This window comes from Sapajus apella, unplaced genomic scaffold (genome assembly GCF_009761245.1).
Source record: "Sapajus apella isolate SASKATOON/1434 unplaced genomic scaffold, GSC_monkey_1.0 scaffold137, whole genome shotgun sequence".
Lineage (NCBI taxonomy): Eukaryota > Metazoa > Chordata > Mammalia > Primates > Cebidae > Sapajus > Sapajus apella.
Genome location: NW_022437077.1, coordinates 1,344,023 through 1,370,922, shown reverse-complemented (window position 1 = coordinate 1,370,922; position 26,900 = coordinate 1,344,023). Strand labels below are relative to the sequence as shown.

Sequence of the window (26,900 nt, the reverse complement as noted above, 5' to 3'; positions counted from 1 at the left end):
GCTGCCCTCTGAGGGGGGCCTATAGGCACAGACCGCATGCTCCCTAGGGCCCAGGGAGGAAGCAAGTCTGAAGGTGCTGGCTGGGGCTCTTGGTGGCTCAGCTGCCTCTCTTGTTGCCAGGCCTCTGCAGCAAGGCTCTGCCCTGCTGGTGGATCACCGGACTTAACAGAGGCAGGGCAGGGCACACTGTGGAGCCAGACAACCTCTACCTCACAGGACCTGGCCTGGTTCAGGCTGCAGGAGAAAGCAGACAAAGTAAGCTGGTCAGGACTGGACTCTGGTCCCTTTATTGAGACTGAGAGACCAGTGGGTCTATCCAAACAAAAATAAATTTTTCTCTCAAAGCCTGCCCGCAGGCTGGGGCACCCAGCACATCCTGGCTGGGGCCCATGGCTGCCCTTAACCCCAACACAATAGGTCTGGCTCCCTAGGAATGACAGGATGCTGGCTATCCAGTATCTAGAGATCCTAAATGAAGAGGGAGGTGACTCCTGGTGCTCCCCTACCCCCAGGAGGGCTGGCCTCAAATCCATGATCTGTGTTGGGCCCTCAGGGCTCAGTCATCGGCCAGGGTGATGACGTCGTATTCGATGCCCTGGTGCTGCAGCTGCTGAATGTGTTCAGGCACTGCCTCGTCTGTGCCAAACAGGCCCTGGGCTTGAGCCATGGCAGCATCAGCCACTGCTGCCAGAGGAGGGAAAAGCATGGTGAGCTGGAGGCTCAGGAGCTGGGCCCGAACCCAGCCCCATGCTCCTCAGGGTCCAGCTCCGTACCTGTGACAGCCGAGTGTGCTGCGGCCTCAAGTTGAGCCTGTGTGACTAGCTGCTGGCCTGGCGACACAGGCACATACTGGATCTGGAGGGGAGAAGCTGGTAAGATGCTGGCCTGGAAAAATCCTGCCTGTGCTGCAGGTCCCTCTGTCCTGCTAGGGCCCTACCTGGGACTCCTGAAGGAACGGGGCTCCTTGTTCATACTGGATGTGTGTGATCTGGCCCTCCTGTACCTGCAGAGAGGAAGCCAACCTGTGATCCTGGAAAGAGGTCATGCAGCCCTTTGCCACACCCCACCCTCATCCCAGGCCTGACTTACCTGGATGTGATGGCCCTCGGGGACCACAACGTATTCCTGGGGGAGCAGGTGCTGGACACCATCCTGGGAGATGATGTATTGCACCTGTGGGAGGAGGGCAGCAAGGAGGCAGATGCCGAGGCCCCACCCACTAGGAGCTCAGCTAAGAAGGCGAGTGGAAGACCAGGGACGCCACCAGCAACAATGCAGTTGTTGGCAAGCATGGACCCCAGGAGGGATGGTTTGAGAAGTATCACTCCTCCCTGAGGTGGGTTCTTGGGAGGGAGGGTAGACGGTCACAGCTGAGGGGATCAACGGTAGCTTACCTGGTTGTCGGAGGTTACCAGGTGCTGTACAGTCTGGCCATCTGCTGTGGTGATCTCTTGGATGTAGGTGGCTTCCTCCTGCCAGGATCAAGTCAGCTCTAGCCTCAGTTCTCTACCCCAACCCCTGCCTGTCATTGGCCAGAGGGCCCCCAACCCTGACTCTTACTTGATTGGTCACTGTCTGTTCCTGGGCGACAATGATGTGCTCCTGGCCCAGTGCCTGCTGCAGCCGCTCTGGGCCTAAGACCCCGTGACTGGACTGGAGTGCAGCTGGGCAGAAAGGAGAGGAGGTTCACCTGGGGTCCAGGAAAACCTGCAATGCCCCAGCCTCTACTGTGCCCAGAGGTGCTTTTTGGGGCAGTGGCCCAAGTCTGGATCTACCCTGGTGCCCACCCTGTGGCCCTAGAGGCAGCTCACTATGCAGGGTGGCCAGTGTTTCATCATCACTGTTGAGAATGATAGTCTGGGTTGGGGTCTGGGTAGCGGCCCGGGCTGTAGGAGTTCCTGACTTCCTCCCATCAGGACTGTGCAGTCGCTGGATGTGGAACTTGAGGTGCCCGTTACGGTTGAAACTGGGGATGAAAGGTGGCTTGGGTTAGCTCCCCCATACATGCCCAGCAGTCTCCACCCCCTGGTATCTGGCCTCACCGCTGCCCACAGAGGTGGCACGCAAAAGGCTTCTCCTTGGTGTGAGTCAGCATGTGCCGCCGCAGGTCCTTCTTGTTCTTGGAGGCAAAGCTGCATTGGCTACACTGGTGGGGCCGCAGGCTTGAATGCTGTGCCATGTGTGCCTGCAGAGAGGACCGAGTTGGGGGCATCAGCTGGGTCAGGATAGAGGACAATAAACTGCCAGGTCCCTGCAGCTGGTCAGAGAACTAGGCAAAGTGGACCTGGGAAAACCAAAATCCTGGGTGCTAACAAGAAGCTGGGTAGAAAGGCCAAGCCAGATCAACATCTGGTGCTGCTGTGTCCTAAGAGTGAAAGGCTATAGGTTCCAACCTTATTAGGTCAGTTGGAAAATCTGTTTACCCATATGTAACTTACAGGTGTGGATGAAGGGACCTGTGCAGATCCCATCGACCCCTGATATTCTAGGGCTGAGGCCTGCTTCACGGGGCCTCCGTCTCTGTATCAAGAGAGAGGGGCCCTAGGCCCTGCTTCCCTCTTACCTCTGGGGAGGATGTCAGTGCATGATAGGATATGAAAAGTGGAAATCCTCAGGCAAACAGGGAGGCCCCAAGTGGGGATGTAAACCTGCCCCAGAACCTGCCTACTTACCTTCTTCATACTGGCTCCCTAACCACCTTGAACCTCTGTGCCCTCAGTATTCTAGACCAGTGGTCCCCAACCTTTTTGGCACCAGGGACTGGTTTTATGGGAGATAATTTTTTCACGGCATGTGCAGGGTGATGGTTTTGGAATGAAACTTGCAGCTCAGATCATCAGGCATTAGTTAGATTCTTCTACAGAGTATGCGACCTACATCCCTTGTATGCACAGTTCAGTGGGGCTGTGCTCCTGTGAGCCTCTAACGCAGCTGCTATGACAGGAAGTGGAGCTCAGGCAGTAATGTGTGCTCACCGGCTGTGTGGCCTGGTTCTTAACAGACCATGGATGTGGCCCAGGGGTTGGGGACCCTTGTTCTAGACGTTTGAGTCTCCCTAGCTATGCCTGTCACACATCTCTGTGCCTTTGCTCCTAGAGGCCCAGCTCGGCCATCCCTTCTGTGGCATTTTCCCCAGCACCCCCAAGTTCAAATGACTTGCTCTCTGCCATGCACCTTTGGTTCACTCAGGACACTGTCTGGCATTAGTCACATTGTGTCTGGTTTGCCTCCCCACCAGACCAAGCTTGCTGAGAGCTGGGACCCTGCTGAGTCATCTCTGACCCATCTCATCCCCTCAGAGGGGACCAGGGGATCTGGCTTGAAAGGGCACTTATTAAAGGTTTGTTATACAAACAAGTGGCCCAATGAATGACAGCCGAAACACAGCCAGCACCTACCCGAACCTCAGGCCACTGGCGGGCACTGAAGGGGCAGTCGGGGCACTTGAAGGCACCAGGCCCAGCGTGAGCCCGCTTGTGACTCTCCATCTCAGCTCTGCCAGGGAAGGCCTCAGCACAGATCTTGCAGGAAAACTTCTTTGATGCTGCAGTGCCTGCGGATGGTGGTGAGGGGGGCACTGCTGGGCCCAGTGCTTTGCTGGCTGCAGGAGGTGGGGAGGCAGACCTCTGGGGGTCCCCTATCCGGTGGGTCTTGGCTGGAGATGGGGGCTCAGGGCCGTCTCTGGGCAGCCCCCCACACTGCAGTAGGGGCCATTTGGCACCAGAGGCCAAGGAATCTGGACTTGGGAAGGAGATGGAGCCATCTGCGGAGAGCTGTGGAGAGACGGAGCATGAGGTGCTGAGAAGGCGAGGGGAGTGGGGGAGTGGGGGGGAGGCTGGCCTCCCCAAGCCTCACCTCGATGTGGTGCAACTGGGTACCATCAGCAGCCATGATGTAGTGGGTGCCAGCTTCTTTTAGGGGGTCAGTCACAACCACAGCCTGGGCTGCCTCCCCTGGGGGCTCCTCGCTGTGGACACGGAGAAGGTTCTAGGAGAAGATGGAGGGCCACAGGAGCCCCCTTCCCCAAGCAACAGGCATCAACTGAGGAGTGACTGTCACCACTGATGGACTCAAATCAGAAGGGCCCAGAGTTCAAATGTGGCTCTGCCCTGTTACCAAATGGCCCTCTACTGTCTCTTCTGTAAATGATTACAAGTCAGGCATAAGTCCTTCTCGAAAACTGGTAATCCTTGTCCTCCTCGGTAAATGTGGCGAGGTGAGGGGCACATAGTGAGGCAGAGGGGTCCAGCCCAAGTCTGGCCAAGTCAAGCAGGACAGGGCGACCAGGCCAACCAGTAGCAAACAGTGAATCTGCCACCAGGAGCTAGTGGAGGAGGCTGGGCTAATAAGGACCTGCCGCCCAGGTGCTGGCCAAGGGCACAGGCCCAGGGACCCTGACTCCCAACCCAGCTGAACAATTCGACACTTGGATTCAGGACTTCCTCAGATGGCCTAAGAGTTTGGTGAACACAAACATGCCTGCCCAAGCTAATTCATTGTGGAGAAGCCAAGTGCAAGTGCCAGGCCTCAAATGCTGGCAAAAAAGCCCGAGCTTGCTCAGAATGTCAGAACAGGAGAACACCGGGATCATCCAAGCCACAGAGCCCTTGGGCATGGGAACCAAAGGATCAGGGCCCAAATCTCACCTACCGTGTGTCTGATTTCAGGCCAGTTACTTAACCTCCCTAGTCCATTCCCTTATTTGTAAAACAAGGGAAACCTGGACCTCATGGGAATGGTTTAGGTACCATCACAAGTGCCAAGTGCTTGGAATATCTAAGTGGCCAAAAAATGGTAGCTCTTGACCTTCTGAGAAAAATAAACACCACCAATCACTTTATGTGTATTGGGATTTTTACCTCCAGCCAACTAGGCTTGGGTGGGGCCCAAAATTGGACTGACACACCACACCTACCAAGAGCTGAAAGCAGCCTTGCAAGCAGCAGGTCTCACCTGTAAGGTGTGCCGGGAGCTGACGTCCCCTCCTCCATAGGGGGTGCTGTGATAACGCTGTAGCCAGTCCCACCAAATGGACCAGGTGCCAAGGTGATCTGTGGTAGGTCAGGAGGGCCTTGCTGGCTCTCGGCTGCTGTACCACCCCCTGGCTCTGCCACATGGAGGGTGACCACCTGTGGAGTGGTACCTTCAGGGGAGGGCTGCCCACCAGGGGATGGTAACCCCGCTTCCATGTTCTCCGACTTCACCACGGCCACCTGCAACGGCACCGAGGGGGGTGGGGCAAGATGGTCAGTGTCTGTGGCAGAGGAGTGGGTACGCAAGACCCCTCTCCCATCTCAGTGCTCTCAGATGCACCCACACACAATTATCAGACCAGTGCTGCCACCACTCATTTGTATAACTCAAGCTCTTTCTAAAATACACTCTGGCTTCCCAAATCTCACTCAGCAACTGGCAACAGACTAACAGGAACAGGGCAGAGCAATTTTGCCTCCCACAAACACTTGGCAATGTCTGGAGACCCTTCTTGTCACAACAGGAGGGGGAGGGTACTGGCATGTAGCAGGGGAGGCCAGGTGTGCTGCTGAACATCCCATGATGCACAGGACTGCCCCACCACACAACAGTATCTGCCCCAACGTATCAGTATCGCTGCAGTCAAGAAATACTGGGGACAAGTGACAAATCACTTAGAAAAAAGAGCTCCAGCGTACATTGTATTCCACAGTTGGCTTCATAAAACTAAATAAAATTAGGTAAGTATTTCAGAATTGGAATGGGGAGATTTTTCTATTCATGACAGGGAAAGATAAAACCTAGAGCAAAACTAACCATAAAATGAAGTCAGAAAACGAAAAATTGGGGTGGGGAGATATTTAACAACTCAGAGATAAAAAGTGGACTTCCCTCATACGGAGTTCCTGCAAAGAAATAACTAAAAACTAACAATTAAAAAAACAGATACAGGATACAAACAGATACTTTAGAAAAGGGATAAAATGGCCTCTGAACATAGAGAAGTTCAGCCTCTTTCGCAGTCACACAATTACGTTTGTTTCTGAGATGGTATTGCTCAGGCTGCAGTACAATGGTGTGATCACAGCTCATTGCAGCCTCAACCTCCTGGGCTCAAGCAATCCTCTCACCTCAGCCTCTCAAGTAGCTAGGCTACCGGCATGTCCTGCCACACCTGGCTAATTTTTTTTTTTAAGAGACAGGGTTTCACCATGTTGCCCAGGCCGGTCTCGAACTCTTGGGCTCAGGCAATTCTCCTGCCTTGGCCTCCCAAAGTGGTGAAACCTTGTCCCTACTAAAAATACAAAAATTAGCCAGGCATGGTGGCACGTGCCTGTAATCCCAGCTACTCGACAGGCTGAGGCAGGAGAATTGCTTGAACCCAGGAGGTGGAGGTTGCAGAGAGCTGAGATCGCACCACTGCACTCAAGCCTGGCAACACAGCGAGACTCCGTCTCAAAAAACAGAAACAAAAAACCCTGCAAAAATGTTGGCTGTGCATGGTAGCTTACACCTGTAATCCTAGCACTTTGGGAGGCTGAGGTAGGCCCATCACTTGAGGTCAGGAGTTCAAAACCAGCCTGGCCAACATGGTGAAATCCTGTCTCTACTATACAAAAAATTAGCTGAGTGTGGTGGCGTGCACCTGTAATCCCAGCAAATCAGAAGGGTGAGGCAGAAGAATCACTTGAACCCAGAAGGCAGAGGTTGCAGTGAGCTGAAATCAGACCACTGCACTCCAGCCAGGGCGACAAAGTGAGAATCTGACTCAAAAAAAATAAAAAACTGTTTATGAGCACTGAAAATATATGTACACTGAAGCACTGCTTGAATTAATAAAAAAACAAAATAGCCAATAAAGGACTGCCTAACTACAGCTGAGAACATCCATGTGATGGAATGATACAGAGATGCAAGATGGAGATCTTAGGAGAATGAAGGTAACTGCAGGTGCTGGCCAGGCTGTGCATCACACGCTGTTACCTTTTTTTCTTTTTTTTTCTGAGATGGAGTCTCAGTCTCACCAGCCAGGAGTGCAAAGGCATGATCTGGCTCACTGCAATCTCCACCTCCCGGGTTCAAGCAATTCCCCTGCCTCAGCCTCCTGAGTAGCTGGGACTACAGGTGTGCACCACCATGCCCGGCTAAGTTTTTGTATTTTTAGTAGAAACAGGGTTTCACTATGTTGGCCATGATGGTCTCAATCTCCTGACCTTGTGATCCCTCAGCCTCGGCCTCCCAAAGTGCTGGGATTACAGGTGTAAGCCACCACGCCCGGCCTCACACACTGTTAAGTGAAAAAAGAGATGACGCTGAGGAGCAACAATAGTGAGATCCCCCTCTTTTTTTTTTGGAGACAGTCTCCCTCTGTCACACAGGCTGGAGTGTAGTGGCGTGATCTCGGCTCATTGCAACCTCCACCTCCTGTGTTCAAGTGATTCTCCTGCCTCAGCCTCCTGAGTAGCTGGGACTACAGGCACATGCCACCAGACCTGGGTAATTTTTGTATTTTTAGAAGAGATGGGATTTCACCATGCTGACCAGGATGGTCTCGATCTCCTGACCTTGTGATCCACCCACCTCAGCCTTCCATATTACAGCTGTGACCCACCACGCCCGGCCTATTTTTTAAGGGTCAAATGTCTAGGTGTTAGTATGCGCATCGACAAAGCCCTGAAGAAACTCTTCTGGACCCATTAACTGGGTATCTGAGGGGAGAGGAGAAATGCCAAAAATTGTACCTTGTACTATGTAGGAAGGGAGCCCCCAAGTGCCATGGCAAGTGTCTGAAACCTCAGCCTGTTCCCATGTAAATACTGATTTAGGAAACAATTAGAAATGTAGGCACATAGTTATTCCTTTATATAATCATATATAATCTTATAGTTACTTATAAAGATACATACTCAATATAACCTTTAATTTTACTAATGACTATCGGGGTATGAAGCATGGAACTGAGGTGACATTGTAAACAAAGCGATCCTAAGGCAAGATGCTCTAAGCCCTCTGTCACGCCCGCGTAAGGGCTGCTGGAGGGCGCCTCGGCTGTGCGGCAGCGCCAGTGCTGTGCAAGTGCCGCTGTTTAGCCAGCTAGGGAAGGAGATACCCAAAATGGCCGAGACATTTCCTTCCTGGGGAAGTTAGGAGAAAACTCCGCTTCTCCAAGCTCTTGTGGCAAGGCCTGATGGCTGTCAGGGAGGCCCACAGACATCTGGGGGTTAACTGTCTCTATGTGATGCTGTGCTTCAGTGGTCACGTTCCTTGTCTACTCTCACGCCCTGCTTCTGCACCTGGTTTCTCTTTTTCTTAAAAGATAAGAATTAATAACAGTAATATAATCTTAGTGTCCTTGACATTTCTAACAGACATGCGAAGAGCGCTGATGCATTACGTTTTCTCCTCGCCTCGGCTACTTGAATGTCTTGGGCCCCCTATCTTCAAGACACGTGATTTACCTGACCCTGTCACTGACCACCATTTGTCACCCTACCTTCCCTGCCCACTGCTTTGTACTCAGTAAAAGTCACAGTGTCCAGGCACTCGGGGGCCACTGCAGGTCTCCACGCGTTGGTTGGCAGTGGACCCCCGAGCCCAAACTCTCTTTTCTCTACCTCTGTGTCTATGTCTTTTATTTCTACAGTTTCTTGTCACCACACCAGTAGGAAGGGGCTCACAGAACCCTACAGGGCTGCACCCTATAGTACTAAAACATTTCCTAATGTTCATTCTGTTTCTTTTATAAGCATGTGCTTTTTTAAGCAGAAAAACGCTACCACATGAGATTGGCATGGGAACAGGAGATATATCAATAGAACAGAACTGAAGTCTAGAAACAGACTCCTACATATTTGAGAACCTAGTATATAATAAGTAGGACACTTCAAACCACAGGGGAAGAGATACCATTGAACATACCGCATTGGATGACTCTGGAAAAAAAAATAAATCCCTACATTTCTGCATACACCAGAAATAAATTCCAGGTGGAATAAGGTTTAAGTTTAAAAAATAAAATCCTAAGAAAAAAATATAAATGAATGTTTATGTCACTTTGGGGTACAAGTTGGGGGAGTCTTTGTAGGGATGATACCAAAGGCAAAACTATAAAAGATTGATACATTTTCCTATCTAAAAATGTAAAACTTCTATACACCCCCTAATTGCCATGAACTAAACTCTATAAAGATTTCTGGAATTTGTGATCTTAAAAATTCAAGTTTTTAAGAAAAAGGAGGGGCTTTTTCTTGCGAAACAGGAGGGGCTAATAAACTTCCCCCTGCCTTGGAGACCAGGCCAGATGTGAAGAGGGGCGTGGGGAGGGGCATGAATCAAGACCCCAGGAACTCGAGAGAGTGTTCTGATCTAGAGGAAGCCCTGGGTGTCTGCAGGCTGTAGGTGGTGTCCTGGAATGAGGGCACTCTTGTAGATGGAAAGCTCGTTCAGACCCACGTGGGGGTACCCACAGGCACATGGTGGCTCCAGAGGTAGGAGGAAGACCAAACAAGAACAGAGCCCTGGCCGGGCCTGGTGGCTCACACCAGTAATCCCAGCACTTTGGGAGGCCGAGATGGGTGGATTGCCTGAGCTTGGGATTTCCAGACCAGCCTGGGCAACATGGCAAAACCCTGTCTCTACTAAAAATACAAAACATTAGCTGGGTGTTTGTTGTCCCAGCTACTCAGGAGGCTGAGGCACAAGAATCACTTGAACCTGGGAGGCAGAAGTTGCAATGAGGCAAGATCGTACCACTGCACTACAGCCTGGATGACAGAGTGAGACTCCATCTTTAAAAAAAAACAAAAAACAGAGCCCTACTAGATGCCATGGGGGCCGTGCATACTCGCTCCACCTGGCAGAGGTCTCAGTGACTCTGGAGAATGGATAGGAGACCCTGCGGCCTCCCTGGCACAGCCTCTTCCTGTGTTTGCCCATGGGACTTCAGCGATCTGTCTCCTCTACTACTGAGTAGCTCCCAAGGGTGGGGCAGCTCTGATTCATTGTGTCCTCTAGTCCCTGTGTCCAGTGCAGGGCTGGGCACCCGCGGGAGCTGGGAAGGGGAGCAGGTTCCAAGGCAGCTCACCTGCAGGGCTGTGCCCCCCAGTTCCCGCCGAGCGCTCATGTTCAGCAGAAGATCCAAGGCCGTCTGCGTGGCCAGCGCGGTCGACTCCTCGGCTCCTGAGTGGGGTGGGACCTAAGCCTGACCAAGTGCTAGAAAACCGCCACCCAATACCACTGCCTCCCCATCTTCCAGCCCCCACCAGCACAACCCGCCCCTGCCCCACCTAGAGCTCCTACCCTCCCACAGAGCTCACCTTGCTGGTAGATGATGGTGGCGCCACCCAGGGTGTCAGGACAGAGCAGTGAAGGAGCCTCAGATGACTGGAAAGGTGTTGCCTCTGGGGGTATCTATGGCGTGGAGATATGGCCACACCTGAGAGGGGCTGACCCAGATTCAAGTGCCATTTACCAAGCGCCTCCAATCTGCCAGGCATTTTACATCTGTTGGCCCATTTCATCTTCGTAAGATTTTCATTTTTTTTGAGACAGAGTCTGTCATGCAGGCTGGTGTGCAGTGGTGTGTGGGTAACCCCCAACGTGGGCACCGAGGCAAGGAGGTGGGCTGTGTGCAACAGGTGTCGTGCGTAACACTTCTTATCTGGGGGCTGGAGACTTCAAAGGATTCTTACAGAAAGATACTGTAAACCAGTGCAGTGGGAGCTGACAGACTTGTGCTCTATTTTATGGGAGGATGATTTGAGCTAGTTAGAGAAGCGTGAAAACACTGACAGAGTGTACAGCCACCATGACCCAGTCACACCAGAGGGATTCTTCTCCCTCAGTTATTTGCAGGATCTCAGGCCTGAGGCCTACTTTCCACAGGAACTGGATGCAAGGTACTACAACTCCCTTATCAGGAGGAGAGGCTCTTGCTCCAAGCCTGCCATACAGCGTATGCCCTTTCAGGCAGGGATGCCACCACCTGGGTCTTTGGTTCTCGTCCTGGTCTGGCTGTTTTCCCACATACTGCTTCCGCTTTGTGACTGCTCTAGGCATTCCTCCTACTACAAACTACTATATGGTTACATGGAAGGATTATATAAATCAGCACTAAATGTGTTGATACAGCTCCGACTACAATACTTATATGATTATATAGAAAGATTATATGGAACTAAGTACGGTACATGTAAGTACTAAGTATGATTATATAAGCTAGGTATATGTAAGCAGTAAGTTATACTTTAGGCACTAATTCTATAAACTAATACATGATTATACATAAAGGTTCATAGAAAGGAAATAACAGAGTAATAACACTATAAACTAAAGTATTCTTCAGGTACTAATTGTGCCTGGGGCTTGCACAGCTCTCCTTCCTCGGTGCTGATGTAGGGGGTTACCCACAGTGGCGCAATCTTAGCTCACTACAACCCCTGCCCCCTGGGTTCAAGTGACTCTTGTATCTAAGCCTCCTGAATAGCTGGGATTATGGGTGCCCGCCATGACGCCCAGCTAATTTTTATATTTTTAGTAGAGACGGGGTTTCACCATGTTGGCCAGGCTGGTTTCGAACTCCTGACTTCAAACGATCCATCCGCCTCGGCCTCCCAAAGTGCTGGGGTTACAGGCGTGAGCCACTGAGCCCAGCCCATAACCACTTTTCAAAATATACCAGCTCATTACTACAGATGAAGCAACTAAGGCTCAGAGAGGTAAAGTGGCTGGCCAAGAATCCCACTCCTAATACATAGCAGGGTGAGGACTTAAACCCATGACTGTGTGATTCCAGGGCCTGTGATCTATCAGCATATCATGTGGTCCATCTTTCCGGGGATGCTGTGTCAGCTCACACGGCAGAGACTGCTAGCTACCTATCCTGCGTCCATCCTCCTCTTCTATCCTCCTCTTCCTTCTTGCTAACAGAACTTGATTTTCATCAGGTGGCAATGTACCCAGCTCCAAGACTACATTTCTCAGCCTCCCTTGCAGCTAGGTAAAGTGTGGCCACACGACTAAGCAATGATCTTCAGGTGAAGTTCATGAGGAAGATCGATAGATGGCAGGTATCCTTTTTGCCTCTCCCCCATCCCTTCCTCCTGCTTCCTGCCCGGGATGTGGCTGGGAAGCCTGGTGCTCCTGCAGCTATACCGGACCATGAGGCAACTTTTCAACATTTTAAAGATGAAAATCATATGCCTAAGATGACTGGGCAAGGATACTGACAGCTTATTCCCTTATGACTGTACAATCGTCACATCAGCCCTAGACTGCTGACCTGTGAAGTTCTTGTATAAGAGAGAATAAAAAACCGTGATTACAGTGAATTTACTGGTATTTCCATTCTCTATTACCAGCACTAGAAAGCCACCCTTACTCTAAGCTTAGGGCTGGCGTATGTGTGACTCAGCAAGTCTTTACTACAGTCTTGAGAGGCAGGGCGCAGGGATCATTTTATTGCACCTCAAAGTGCAAATGATGCTGGGGCTGGGAGAAGTGGCCTCCCTGTCATCCTGACTCATGCCCGCAAGCTCCTCTGTCTGCTGCCTGCTCAGCTGAGCTTACCTCAGGTCCTGGGGAGCTGGGAGGTGGTTCGGGGGCCGCACTGTGCTGCTGCTTCAGCTCCTCAATCTGCTGCAGGGAGAAGAAGGGGCGACGGCGGGAGGGGGGCTCCTCAGGGTGGCGCCGCCCCCATTCCTCGAAGCTGCTTGCGTGTCGACACCGTACGTGCAGGCGGAGATTCTTCTTGTGCCGTGTGCTGAAGTGGCAGTACTCACAGGCGAAGGGCTTGGCCCCTGGAGGCACACGTTGGGGCATGTTTAAGTCTGCCCACCCCTAGCCGACCCCTCTAGGAGTCCTTTCTCGACGCTAAGGATCTCTCCAGCTGACTCACTTCCAGCAATTCATTCCCATATGTAGGCAAACACATGCTGCTGTTCATTCTGGTAGCCCAGGACAAAAATGAGACAGGGCCACCCTCTGCACTCAACAGCCTTCCCGTGCATGCCTATTTGCAAGGTAATGTGACTACACCCTCCTCCTATGGGTCATCACAGGACTCTGGCTAAGGGAACCCCTAGCTTCTTTTCTCTAATCGCCCCTAGTGTGCTGACCAGAGAGCTAGGCACCAGAGAACCAACGTTTGCAGTGCAGCATCTTCGGGCCAAGCAAATGCCGCTGTTTCTGCAGCTTCACCTGCCAAGGCAGGGCCTAGGGGAGCCTCCTCTCCAGCCCCAGTGCCAGCACACACAGGGCTCGAGGAACGAATGGAACTTACTTCCATTACAAACATATGGAAGGCACTTCCGATTCCCCCATTTCTATTTTTTTTTTTTTTTTGAGATGGAGTCTTGCTCTGTCACCTGGCTGGAGTGCACTGGTGTGATCTCAGCTCACCGCAACTTCCACCTCCCACGTTCAAGCGATTGTCCTATGTGCCACCACGCCCAGCTAATTTTTGTATTTTTAGTAGAGATAGGGTTTCACCATATTGGCCAGGATGGTCTCGATCTCTTGATCTCGTGATCTGCTCACTTCGGTCTCCCAAAGTGCTGGGATTACAGATGTGAGCCATGATTCCCCCATTTCATAAATATAGAAGGCTCAGAAAGGGCACCAACTAGCCCAGAGCCATCCAGAGAACAACAGGCCGTGCGGGAACACAGGCTCAGATTAAGATGAATATGCCCATGGGAAATTCTCTTTACACCAGGACTTGGGCTGTTCTGTGGCTGGGGCTGTTGAGGGGGAAGAGGATGAAAGCTAAGCTTCTGGACAGGGGTACAGGGAGCTGAGGGCTGGTGAGTGGGGCTGAGGTGTGCCCAGCCTGACCTGTGTGCTTGACAGCCACATGGGACAGCAGGAAGTCCTCTCGGAAGGTGCGGTAGGGACAAAAGCTGCATTTGAAGGGCTTGTCACTGACGTGGGACAGCTGGTGGTTCAGCAGTGCCTTCTTATCTTCACAAACGAACTCACAGAACTCACACTTGAACCTGGAGGCGGTTAGGGGGAGAGAAGCTCAGTGATGAGCTGGGGACTGCTGCTGTCCCAAGGGGCCTCCGAAGGGACGTACCTGCGGTTGGCCACAGCCTGGATGTGTGTAAGCAGGTGCATTTTGAAGGTGTAGCGCTTCTTAAAGGACTTTCCACACTGTGACGGGGAGCAGTGAGATGGCAATCACTCTCCATCACCCAGGGAAGGCCCTCCTCCCAGCCCCACCCCAGCCCCCACCCACCTTGTCACACATGTGGGGCTTCTCAGTGCTGTGTGTCTTCATGTGCTGTGTGAGTCTTTTCTGCATGGGGTACACACGGCCACACACAGGGCAGGGAAAAGAGCTCAGCTTTGGAGTCTGGGAAGGCATAAGAAGGGGCCAGATGGAGAGAGAAGGGGAGGAGGGAGGATAAAACCTCCTGTCTAGCCCCCACCCCTATAAACAACCCCCTGGGGCATGCTCTCTTCCCAGGCCAGCACCCCAGACTCACCGGATCTGGCCTCTTCTTCCTGGGGGGAAAAGGCCGAGGAGTTAGACCAGAGCTTCCCCAAGCCCACCCCAGACCCTCTCACACTGAACAGACCCAGTACCCGCTCTGAGCCTACTCCCTGCTGAGGCCCCTTTCTCTTATAACAGTGCTTCCCCAGCTGGAGTGCACTGGGGAAAAGGCTAAGAGGCAGGCTGTAAATAACACATTCTGCACTCAAATATATTTGTGAAATGGTACATTCTTTCTCTCTCTCAATCACAGAATGTTATTTGCATATTAAAGGTTCTAAGGATCAACTGAGGCCAGGAGTTTGAAACCAGCCTGGGCAACAGCAAGACAGAGTCTCTATAAAAAAAAAAAAAATTAATAAATAATAAAAAATTAGCCGGGTGTGGTAGTAAGCGCCTGTAGTCTCAGCTACTCGGAGGGCTGAGGCAGGAAGATTGCTGAAGCCTGGGAGGTCAAGGCTGCAGTGAACTGTCATTGTGGTACTCCACTCCAGCCTGGGTGACAGAGTGAGACTCTGTCAATCAATCAGTCAAGAAAGGCGCTAAGAAATCCTGCAGGAAAGAGATGTTGAACACCTCTGTAAGCTGGTGATCCTATGCCTATCTTAATTGGCCACAGAACCCCCCCTTTTTTTTTTCATTTAAAAAAAAAAGAAGCCTGCAAGCATCTTGAGCTGGCTTTTCCACACACACAGCTGAAGCTGCTGTCCCAGTGGGCCTCTGTCTCCAACCTCTGCACACACACCACCCCTCATGAAGGTAACTCCTTCCTGAAGCTCCAGATCTAATTCTAATCCTGTGAGCAATCATTAGGTGCCTAAGGACTTTTGTTTCTGTGTCTCAGGTGCACTCTCAGCCTGTGAGAGATGAGTAGGACTTGCAGTCTGGAAGATCTTGGATTATTCACTGAACTTCAGGTACACAATTTCCTTCAGTGCCCTCAACAACTGTCCCCATCTGATGAAAAACTAAAGCTTACAAGAGGTAAGAGGCTGAACTAGGGACCTCAAGGCCCTGGTACTGCCCTGTTCTAAGCCAGATGATCTGCAGTGAACCGCCTTTCTGCTCATGTCTGCAATGTGCAACAAATGGGGCTGGCTCAGAGCAGGCGCTGGATAAGTGAGAACCGTGGCTATCCTGGGCCTCCACTTCCCCGCCCAACCTGGCCTCTCTTGCCCGGGCCCTACCCACCACTGACCGGTCCCGGCTGTGCACAGCTGCGTGCCTGATGACGTCCTTCCGGTAGACACTGGTGTAGCTGCACTCATCACACTTGTAGGGCTTGCTGCCCACATGGTTGAACATGTGCTCCTGAGAGACAGACAAAAAGATGGTGGGCTGGGCCTCCTCTCCCATCTCGACTCCACCATGCCTGTGGTCACAGCCTTAGCGTTGCTGCGGGAGCTGCCCACAGAACACAGGTGTGTGGACGACACACCCTGATGAACAGGTCAAAGCCAGGGAAGGCCCAGGGACTATCCCCCAGCGAGAGCACCCACTCTGTGCCAGGCTCTGTGCTGGCTCACAACTTGACAAAGGGGGAACTTGAGTCTCAGGGTGGAGGGACCTTATGAAGGCACAGCTTGGAGCTAAAGCTAGGCAGCATGGTGCCACAGCCTGCACCTCTCCCACTGTGCCATGGGACATCCTCTCTGCAGAACCCAGAGAACAGCCCAAAGCACAGCATGCACAGAGCGCAGGGGCTCACTCTGACCACCATGCCTGAAAGCACCCTCTCCCACAGCTGCCAACTTGCACACTGGCCAGGCCGAGTCACAGTTTCCTGGGTCAGTAAAATGGGACTATGGACACCTATAACCTCACTGGGCCACAAAAGGATTTAATTATCCAGGTACTGCATAAAAGGCTCAGGGCTGCTGCAGGCCACGTTAGCTTTGGGTTAAGGAGAAAAAAGAACACTTTCTTTTTTTGCGGGGGGAGGGGACAGAGTTTCACTCTTGTCACCCAGGCTAGAGTGCAATGGCGTGTTCTCAGCTAACCACAACCTCCACCTCCTGAGGTCAAGTGATTCTCCTGCCTCAGCCTCCCAAGTAGCTGGGATTACAGACATGCGCCACCACACCCAGATAATTTTGTAATTTAGTAGAAACAGGTTTTCTCCATGTGGGTCAGGCTGGTCTCAAACTCCCGACCTCAGGTGATCCGCCTGTCTCAGCCTCCTGAAGTGCTGGGATTACAGGCGTGAGCCACCATGCCTGGCCTAAAAGGAACACTTTTCTTAAGACACATGACTGCCATCTGCTGGAAGTCTTTCTAACACACGGAATCAGATGAAAACAGTTTTATGGCATCTGTGGTGGTGAACAAGCTAATCTGTGACATCCACAACAGCACTCTTGAAGACATGCTGCCGCTGTGCCCTGTGCAGCCTGCAGAAATACCGTGGTGGCCCCCCAGCCCCTCCCCACATTCCCACAGGGTCAAAGGAGCTGGGTGTTCTTCAGTGCGCCAGTGAGCCAGGACACGCATCCTGAAGAGCAGCAGGAGAGGGTGACCCAGAATGCTGTGTGACTGTTCTCCCTCGGTGGCCCCAGCTGGCCTCTGCTTGCCTTCTTCACCCTCCCATGAGCCCCAAGCCTCTTTGGCTGCCGCACCTTGAGTGAGGACCAGCGACGGGAGCGATAGCTGCACTGCAGACACTTGAAGAGCTGGGGATCGCCGGCCTCGTGGGAGTTGACATGGAAGCGCAGGTCCTCATGGGACAGAAATCGAGAGCCACAGATGCGGCACAGGAAGGGCCTCAAAAGTGGTTTGGGTGACTTGTAATAGTACCTGCAGAAGGAGGGTGTGGGGCAACGTCTGGCGGGGCTGGGGCTTAACCATACTCCTCCCCGACCCTGACCTCTGCTCCACATACTTGCGGTATTTCTTGCCTAGGAAGCGCCTGGAAGGTCGACCTCGGCGCCGGGGCGGAGTGTCATGCTCATCTGGGCAGGAGGGGGCTGCATTCTCTGCGTCTGACTGGCTCACACCCGGTTCCACAGGGGTCCTGCTTGCCTTGCCCATGGCCACGGGGTGTCCCGGGCCTGAGGAGCTGGGAGCCTCGGGATCCTGTGGTTCTGGAGGGCTCTGGCCACTCTGGGAACTCACTAGAGGCTCTCCTTCCACACCTGCCATGGACGTGCCAGGTCAAAGCCAGCCACTGACAACCAGGACAGATGTGGACAGGTGGGCCAGAGGCCAGCCAAAATATCCTCACATCCTCTCATCACAGACCACTGATGGGTGCATGGAGTCGCATGACACAGACAGTCTGTGGCAGAGGGCAGTGTGGATACCACCCCCCGATACAGCCGACATTCGGTCAGCACAGTAGAACCTAGCCTGGATTAAAGCAACAGTGAGAACTGGGACCTCCCGGTCAGGAGACCCGGGTTCCAGGCTTGGCTCTGTCATCGACATGCTGTGTACCCACAAGCAATGCCATTCCTCTTCTGGAGTCTCATTTGCCCCATTTGTCCAAGGGAGGCCAGAATGGTGGCTTTGGTGACCTCACAGAACATTCTAAGGCTTGGAAAGCAATAGCAGTGCTATGACACTGCCATGCCCTAGGGAGGTCAGGCGGCTGGAGGGCTGATGAGAGGGAAGGAAGGAGAAGACTTGACTCATGCTTGCAAACCCTTTGAAGTCTGAACGATCTAAATCTGTTACCTCTTCAAAAACATCAACAGGCCAGGCGCGGTGGCTCACGCCTGTAATCCCAGCACTTTGGGAGGCCAAGGCGGGTAGATCACAAGGTCAGGAGTTCGAGACCAGCCTGACCAACATGGTGAAACCCTGTCTCTACTAAAAATACAAAAATTAGCTGGGCGGGGTTGCACATGCCTATAATCCCAGCTACTCAGGAGGCCGAGGCAGGAGAATTGCCTGAGCCTGGGAGGCAGAGGTTGCAGTGAGCCGAGACTGTGTCACTGCACTCCAGCCTGGGCTACAGAGTGAGACTTCGTCTCAAAAAAAAAAAAAAAACCCACATATTTAAATATTAAATATATACTAGAAAAATTAACAACACCACAGATAATGCTGGTAATGCTGTTTCTTGACTGGGTCACACACAGGTGCTTGGTTACACAGGTGGTTGCACCTTGTGAAAACTCACTGACCTGCACAGAGTATGTGTAACTTTCCATACACATGCCTCACCAAAATGGCCTTTTTGAAATAGAGATTAAAGAATACAATAGGCCAGGTGCGGTGGCACATGCCCAGCACTTTGGGAGGCTGAGGTGGGCAGATCACCTAAGGTCAGGAAGGAGTTCGAGACCAGCCTGGCCAACATGGGTGAAACCCCGTCTCTACTAAAAATACAAAAATTAGCCAGGTGTGGTGGTGAGTGCTACTTGGGAGGCTGAGGCCTGGGAGGCAGAGGTTGCAATGAGCTGAGATCATGACGCTGTACTCCAGCCTGAGCAAGAGCAAAACTCCGTCTCAAAAAAAAAAAAAAAAATACAACGGTTCTTCAACCACAAACAGCTGCCACTGTACTCTTTTGGTACATTTGGCCCTTAAGCAGATTTAAGCTCCAAGTCACACAGACTGCAGGCGGCAGAGCTGGTGCTCACACCACAGCTCAGTCCTTCCTGTCCCCAGCCAGTAACACTCTCAACCAGGGCTCCTCTGACAGTCCCAGGCCTCAGATTTATTCCTCCGTTCTCATTTCAGTAGTATTTAAAACTTATTCGTTCAGCGGTAAAGACCCAAATTTCTCTTTTGCTATGACAAATTGTGGTAAAAGGCATTTCCATAAAGCTGAGTTTCCCGAGTCAGGGTTTCCCGAGCTTGGGTCTTTAGAGGGCTTTCCCCTTTCCCAGGAAGCCTACAGGTGACCCAGTATGGGATGGCTGCCCTGCAAGGCACACTCAAGTCCCCAGAACTCTAGAGCAGTAAGCAGGGAGTGAGGCCACTCCTGACTCACCCACACGAGCCCCTCCCAAGACCAAGCTTACCATGGTCTGAGATCTCCAGGCGGGGCAGCTTCCGGGGCCGGCCAGGTCTCCTTCGGGGCCTTGGGGTACTGGGGGTTGGGCGCTGGAGCCGAAGCTGCCGGCCTCGGGGTTCATCCTCAGCTGGATTATAGTCACTATCCTCTGTGGGGGGGCAGTAAAGACAGTGAACAGCAGCGGGACTCACCCTTTCAGCTCTGACCCCTTGCCCAGCTCACTTCCCCATCCCTGCCTACTTCCTCCAAGCCCACAGCGATGCTTCCACCAGAGTCTTCCTGGTCTCTCTGGCTGACTCTGAGTGTTCCTGCCCTGGGATCCTGAAGTTCTTTCTCTGCACCCTTCCTGGCACCTACCACTAGCTCATAAAGCACCTTCATGTGAACAGGGAAAAGGCACCCCTTCCTCCAGACACTGTACATCCATTATTAGAAAGAAGTTTAAATAAACATTGAATCTACAAACTCTATGACTGCCCTAACCAAAACAGCAGCCATCAGCCATAGGTGGCTACTGAACACCTGAAATATGCCTAGTCCAAACTGAGATATGATTTTGTATAAAATAATGTTTCAAAAAATTGGTATTAAAAAAACTCACTAATAATTGTTATAATGACTGCATACCGAAATGATATTTTAGGGTCAGGCACGGCAGTTCACATCTGTAATCCCAGCACTTTGGAAGGCTGAGGTGGGAGGACTGTTTGAGGACAGGAGTTTGAGACCAGCCTGGCAACACAGCGAAACCGTTTCCTCTTTTCTTTTCTCCTTTCCTTTTTCCTTTCCCTTTCCCTCCCCTCCCCCTTCCCTTTTCCCTTTCTCCTTCCCTTCCCCCTTCTCCTTTCTTTTCTTTTCTTTTTCTCCCTCCCTCTTTCTTTTTTTTTTTTTTTTTTTCAAGACAGAGTCTTGCTCTGTCGCCCAGTCTGGAGTGCAGTGGAGCGAAGTTGACTCTACAACATCTGCTTCCTGGATTCATGTGATTCTCCTCCCTCAGCTTCCCAAGTAGCTGGCATTACAGGTGCCCACCACCACACCCAGCTAATTTTTTTTGTATTTTTAGTAGAGCCAGGGTTTCACCATGTTGGCCAGGCTGGTCTCAAACTCCTGACCTCAAGTGATTCACCCGTCTTAGCCTCCCAAATGCTGGGATTATAGGCATGAGCCACCGCGTCCGGCATTTCTTTTTTTTTTGAGGCAGGGTCTCACTCTGTCACCCAGGCTGGAGTGCAGTGGCTCACTGCACTGTAATTACAGCTCACTGCAGCATTGACCTCCTGGGCTCAAGTGATCCTCTCAAGTGGCTGAGACTACAGGCACATATCACAAAGGGCTCATTTTTGTATTTTTCGTGGAGACGGGGTTTTGCCACATTGCCCAGGCTGGGAGACCCTGTTTCCACAAAAATTAAAAAATTAGCCAGGCTTGCTGGCAGGCACTTGTAGCCCTAGTTACTCAGAAGCTGAGATGGGAAGATGGCTTGAATTCAAGGTAACAGCAACAATCATGACACTACACTCCAGCCTGAGCAGCAGGGCGAGGACCGTCTCTCGCATCTTTACTTGTATTCTATTTCGGTGGAGCAAATGTGAACAGGGCCCCCTGTGCTCTTTTGCAGTGTACAGCCTGCACAACTGCACACAAAGGTCCTCGTCCTGGAGCACAAACTTCTCTGTCTTATACTGGAGGGACCTGTGATGTGTCTGTGCCAGTGCCTCTTTCCTGGCCCTCCAAGTGGCCAGTAGGAGCTCAGTGAGTATGTGCAGATAGACATAGTGATGGTGGGCCTAGGAACCATGGTGGCCTACCCTCCAGGTCATCAATGGCTCCAGCATCTACAATGTCGTCATCGTCCTCCTCCTCTGGTCCCTCTTCCTCTTGGGTCTTGGTGGAGGTGCTCCACTTCCGTAGACGTCCTTTTTTACCAACTCCTGCTGCAGCTGCTGCTACTGGGGGTGAGGGGAGGGTAAGACAAGCTTGCCTTGCCTGGCTCCCAGCAACCTACCCCCACCCATGCAGTCCAAGCAGGTAGGCTGCGGCTGATGCACCTGGACGGAAGTGGCGCTCCCGCATGTGGCGCAGCAGCGTGGCCTTGGTGCTGCTCCGGTACTGGCACATCTTGCACTTGAACTGCTGCACCACCACCACCTCCATCATGGCCTCCAGGCTCTGCAGGTCCGGTTCTTCAGCACCAGAGGCTGGGAGCAGCTGCACCAGGGAGCTGGGCCCACCCTGTGCCTCCTCAGGGGGCTCCATGCATGTGGATGTGGATGTGGGGCCATCGGCCAGGGCCTCAATGGCTGCCAGACTATGGGCCAAGGTGGAACTGGACATTGGTGATGTCATGGGGGCTCCTGGGGGTGGGAGAGGCAATTGGAGGGGGTTAAATGGAGGGCAGCACTGGCCCTGAGCTGTAGCTACCCTTGCCAGGCAGGCCCAGGGAGCACAGAACCAAATTGCCCACCAGAGGCCACCCTGTTAGTAGGAAAACTAAGGCCCAGAGCAGTGCAGACCCTGCCAGGGCCACACAGGGAATCTGTGGCAAAGCCTGTCCTCATCTATGCCCCTGCCCACTGCAGGCCTCCCTGAGTCTGGCGCCTGGGTCTTACCATCATCTGGGCCCTGCAGGATCAGGTATCGTGTGGTCTCGGCCCCGCCATCCTCGGCACTGGTCACAGTAATGCAGCCTGGACAGACATGGGGAAGGGTCACACCTCCTAGGGAGGGGTTCTCAGCAACAGGCCCACCCCCAGGGGCTCTACTCTGGCCTGTGAGCAGGGCTGGTCCACACTCATTCTGGCTCCCATGTGTGACTGCAAATCAGCTGTGTCGCCCCGGAGCCTCAGCTGACTCCCTTGGCAGGCTGTCTAGGTCTGGGTACATGCTGCCTCAGTAGCTGGTCCACACTTAAACAGGGTGCCACAGCTACTCCAGCCATCTGGGCTTCGACCACCAAACCTGGAAAGTCCTTCCTCTCCAAACTTCTCAAGGTAAAGGACCAGCTCCTGCACCACTTTCTTAGGGTTGGCTTCCCAGGCTATCCTAGGGCTTTTTGAGGTGCTATAGCCTGTATAAATGTCATTAATAAAAAGTGGGTACAGCACCATGCACCACGGCTCATGCCTGTAATCCCAATACTTTGGGAGGCTGAGGCAGGAGAACTGCTCGAACCCAGGAGTTCAAGAGTAGCCTGGCCAACCCAGCAAAACCCCATCTCTGAAAAAAAATAAATAAATAAATAAATAAAGAGAGAAAAAAAATTTTTTAAATAAGCCAGGTATGGTGGCCTGCACCTACAATCCCAGCTACTGGGGAGGCAGAGGCAGAGAATCCCTTGAGCCTAGGAGTCTGAGGTTGCAGTGCACTATCATTGCACCACTGCACTCCAGCCTGGGTGACACAGCTCTGGAGTCAGACTGTCTGGGCTCATGGCCTGACACGCCACACTGCTTGCTGGTGACAGTGGGTAAGTTATGAGTGTCCTCGGTGCCTCAGATTTCTCATCTGGACTGTGAGCATAACAACACCCTCTACCTTTTGGGGTTACTGGGAAGATTAAATGAGCTACTGTATGTAAAGTTTAGAACAGTCCCGGGCACAAGGTAAGCAATAACAGTTTCTATTATTTATTGAGAGCTTTGGCCGGGTGCGGTGGCTCACGTGTGTAATCCCAGTACTTTGGGAGGCCAAGGCAGGTGGATCACGAGGTCAAGAGATTGAGACCATCCTGGCCATCATGGTGAAACCCTGTCTCTACTAACTACAAAAATTAGCTGGGTATGGTGGCATGTGCCTGCAGCCCAGCTACTCGGGAGGCTGAGGCAGGAGAATTGCTAGAACCTAGGAAGCAGAGGTTGCAGTGAGCCGAGATCACGCCACTGCACTCCACCCTGGGTGACAGAGCAAGACTCCGTCACACACACAAAAAAGAGCCTATCATATGCCAGATGCCATGCTGAGAACTTTACCATGTTGTCTTATTAAATCCGTATTTACCATCATGAGACGGGGGTGACTGTTCCCACTCTGCATACTGTGCATGGGAAAGTAATCTGCCTGAGTTCACACAGCTGGGGCGGGCACAGTTGGCTGCCGGACACTGCAGGGAAACCCCTGTGGGGCTCCTCTGCCTCACTTACTCTGCATGAGGTCGGGCCCAATGGTGGACTCGATGATCTTGTCGATGGCTGAGCCCAGGTCCGAGGAGGAAGCTGTGCAGTCAGACACCAGCATGTTGGGGTCTGGGAGTACACTGGAGTGCACAAGTGCTGGGGGACCGCCTGTCACCCCTGCCACTGGCCCACGGGACACAGACGATGAATCAGGGAGGTAACCATTAGGCAGGGGGTCTGCGCTTGAGCTGCTCTCGGACACCTCCTCCTGAGGGGCATGAAACAGGGAAGGAAGGAGTTTAGCAGCTGGGTATGCGGCAGGGCAGCCTGCCAGCTCCCACTTGCTAGACACAGCTCTCTGGCCTAAGAACATGGTCAGTGGAGCCACTCATGCCCTCAGCCCCACTGAGGACCACTGGAAGAGGCCCTCCAGTCACAGAGCCCCCCAAGAAAAAGTCACCGTGTCCCTGGATCTCATCAGGGGCTACCTCAAAATAAGGGAAGGGACTCCTTTGCAGTCTACCCCAAAGCCAGGGGGAGCTATTTTCATTGGGCTTTTGCATAACTTGTTCCCTCTGCCTGAAACTCTTCCCAGCCATCACTATGGCTCTTACCCAGCCTTCTCAGCACCATTTAGCTGGTACCTCTTCTAGGAAGTCAACGCTCACTCCAAGGCCAAGTCAGGACTTCTTCACCCTCAGTGCTGCAGCTGCCTATGTCCCTAGCACCACACCACTGTGTGGTTCACTGTGCCTTGTAACGGCCTCCATGCCAGACTGTGCCCTCCACAAGGGCCTGGACCAAACTTGTCTTTTCCCCTGCTGTGTCTCCAGGGCCCAGCACATGCTGAGCACATGGCAGGCCCCATCTCTGCTGAACTAATGAAACCCCAGGACCCCAAAGTGAGGACCACTGACTGCCGTGTACTTCTATCACACGACATACTGAATAGAGTCATTATCTTGCAGATAAAAATGGCTAATACTTATTGAGTGCTTACAGTGCACTGAGCACTGCTTTAATTATTAGCTTTGCATATGTTAATTCATTTCATCATTTCATCCTTACAAAAACTCTATGAGGCAGGTATATTAATTTATCATTCCCACTTTACAGATGAGGAAGCAGAGCTAGAAGTTGGGTAGCTTGCTCAAGATCGCAAGGCTAGGAAGTGGCAGAGCCAGGAGGAGATGGTATACAAAATGTTTGCAAGAGAATGTCTAGTGGGAGCTCACAATCAAGCACCCTTGAAAGCAAGTATTTCTACTCTACTTTAGCCGCGCGACTGAGGCTCAAAGAGGTTTCCCAGTAAACCGGAGGCAGGACCCAGATTTAACCCAGGACACCTGCCTTACTGCCTTTTTTTTTTTTTTGGTAGAGATGAGGTCTCGCTATGTTGCCCAAGCTGGTCTCCAACTCCTGGGCTCAAGTGATCCTCCCACCTCAGCCTTCCAAAGTGCTGAGATTACAGGCAATGAGCTGCCACGCCTAGACATCTGCCTCTCAAAGTGTGAGGCAGGGCTGTGGGTAGTACAGTAGCTAAGACCACAGCCTAGATTTGAATCCTGGCTCTGTCTGAACTCTGAGCCTCGGCTTTCTTTTTTGCAAGATGTGGGGGGAAATGGTATGTCTTAGAAGGTATGAAGCTGAAATGAGAATATCCATTTTAAGGGCTTGGCATGGTGCCTGGCTCACAGTAAACCAGAAACAACAAGTATTAGCTATAAACAGGCCTTGCTGACTGTTTCCTCTTGCTACCAGGCACTGCTGCTCGCGGTCCCTGCCTCCACCCACGCCTTCCAGCCTGGTCCATACCTGAGAGCGGCTGCCACTGTCCGAGCTTTGCCCCACTCGAGAGTCGTCGGCCTCTGCCTGGCCCGGGGCAGCCGCCGCGTCGCTGCTGTCGGCGGACACGGCTTCCGAGGTGCCCACACCCAGGCCGCTCTCAGAGGGCTCCTCGGGCCGGCCAGGCCCAGGGGCCGCGTCGCTGCTGCTCTCCACCTCGTTCTCCTCCATCGGATCGGCGGGCTGCCTGACAGGGGAGAGCAGGGTCTAGGGGCTTCACTCTGTGAAGAGAGGTGACTGGGGCTGGAACAAGTGGGCCACGTCCCCAGCCCCGGCAACCACGGGCCACCCAGCGGCACCCCTGCGCCCATTTTGCAGACGCAAAGACTGAGTCTCCGACGGGGCGGGGCTTCCTGGTGTATTGCGAGGGGAGCTTGGGAAAAACTGGACGGAAAAGGTGTGCTTCCCAGGCTAAGGCCCTTCCCCGTGAGGTTGGTCAATGGCTGGTAATCTTGACCCTTTTCCTCGCCCCCGCGACTCTCGTGGAGCCTTTCTCTGTGTGAGCCCGCTCAGTGGTTCAGCCCTTTGGTCCCCGCGTCCCTCCGGGTGCAGGGTCGGTGGTACAGCCGGGTGGCCCCCTGGGTCAGTGGTTCGCTCCCCCACGGTTCCCCTGCGGAGGGGGCTGACAGCGACGGTCTCGGGGCTTGGCGACTCGGGGCTGTCCCCGGCGCTGCCTGTGCTCCAGGCCCGACGCCATCTTGTGGCGGCACCGGGTTTCCGCTCAGGCAAGTGCGAGAGCGACTAAAGGGCCTGGGACCCCGGGGCCCTGGTTCGGACAGCCCCGCCGGCCCGGGACCTCGCCTCTGGGTATCACCGCAGTGTGACCTCACTCTACGGCTGGGTACGGTGGGGTTGCCTGACTCTATCCGAAGCTCACCCGAGGCTTTCGTAGTCACGTTCCTCTTTGACTCCGGCATCGACGAGGTCGCCATTCTCTTTCCCCCACTGCGGAGGGACCCATCGGCCTACTGTATCCCGGAACTACTTCCCGTGCTGGTCTCGGGAAAGATACAGTTTCAGTGTTCCGGAAGTTCGCTCCGAGGCCTCAAAGCCATAATCGGATCCGAAGAGACTCTGGGATTTTATACGTCGCCTAGTATTTGGGAGCGGGCCCAATATGGGTTGGGGACTATTTTCTCTCTTGGCGGAGTGTTACATAAGAAGTGACTGTGACGTCACTCTGGGTCCCTTCCCTGGGCCGCAGGGTTGGGCGCGGCGAATGCCGGCCTAGCGCTCTTGGGGCGTGGGCTCCTGGTGGGGGCGGGGCTCCCGATGGGGCGGGGCTCCCGGTGATTTGGCTACGGCCCTCCTACTACAGCCCGGAAGAGCGTGCGGCTGCCGGCGGCTTTGGCTTGGCTAAAGAGGAATTCATGTTTTCAGTTATTTTATCGGACTCTTTACCTATTACTCAGCGCACTTCTGCAGCCCAATCGAGCTCTGCCCGTTAGGTTTGATGTGTTTTGATGGGCAGGGGATGTATAATTATTGTTGTACAGACAGGGAAACTGAGATCTGG

At 52.9% G+C, this 26,900-nt stretch overlaps 1 protein-coding gene across 5 annotated transcripts; it reads right to left on the bottom strand.

The window, feature by feature from the left end:
* Window positions 1-261: 261 nt before the first annotated feature.
* Window positions 262-26,361, bottom strand: ZNF335 (zinc finger protein 335). 5 transcript variants are annotated; one of them, XM_032263686.1, is made up of 28 exons: window positions 26,262-26,343; window positions 25,355-25,605; window positions 23,567-23,807; window positions 22,037-22,114; window positions 21,476-21,781; window positions 21,236-21,376; window positions 19,435-19,575; window positions 17,346-17,598; window positions 17,083-17,260; window positions 15,666-15,778; window positions 14,460-14,478; window positions 14,210-14,326; window positions 14,048-14,124; window positions 13,807-13,967; window positions 12,541-12,770; window positions 10,290-10,383; window positions 10,058-10,152; window positions 4,954-5,213; window positions 3,856-3,967; window positions 3,399-3,773; window positions 2,043-2,185; window positions 1,812-1,966; window positions 1,561-1,664; window positions 1,395-1,472; window positions 1,090-1,173; window positions 938-1,003; window positions 774-855; window positions 262-684 (listed from the first exon to the last, which is right to left on the bottom strand). In XM_032263686.1, exons 2-28 carry the CDS (start codon window positions 25,553-25,555, stop codon window positions 557-559), a joined length of 4,032 nt encoding a protein of 1,343 aa, XP_032119577.1. In that variant the 5' UTR covers window positions 25,556-25,605; window positions 26,262-26,343; the 3' UTR covers window positions 262-556. The 5 variants fall into 5 exon arrangements, with proteins under 5 accessions (XP_032119577.1, XP_032119574.1, XP_032119576.1 ...); XM_032263683.1 differs by having other exon boundaries at window positions 265-684; window positions 938-1,030; window positions 26,262-26,361; XM_032263685.1 differs by lacking the exon at window positions 26,262-26,343 and having other exon boundaries at window positions 265-681; window positions 938-1,030; window positions 25,355-26,012.
* Window positions 26,362-26,900: the final 539 nt, after the last annotated feature.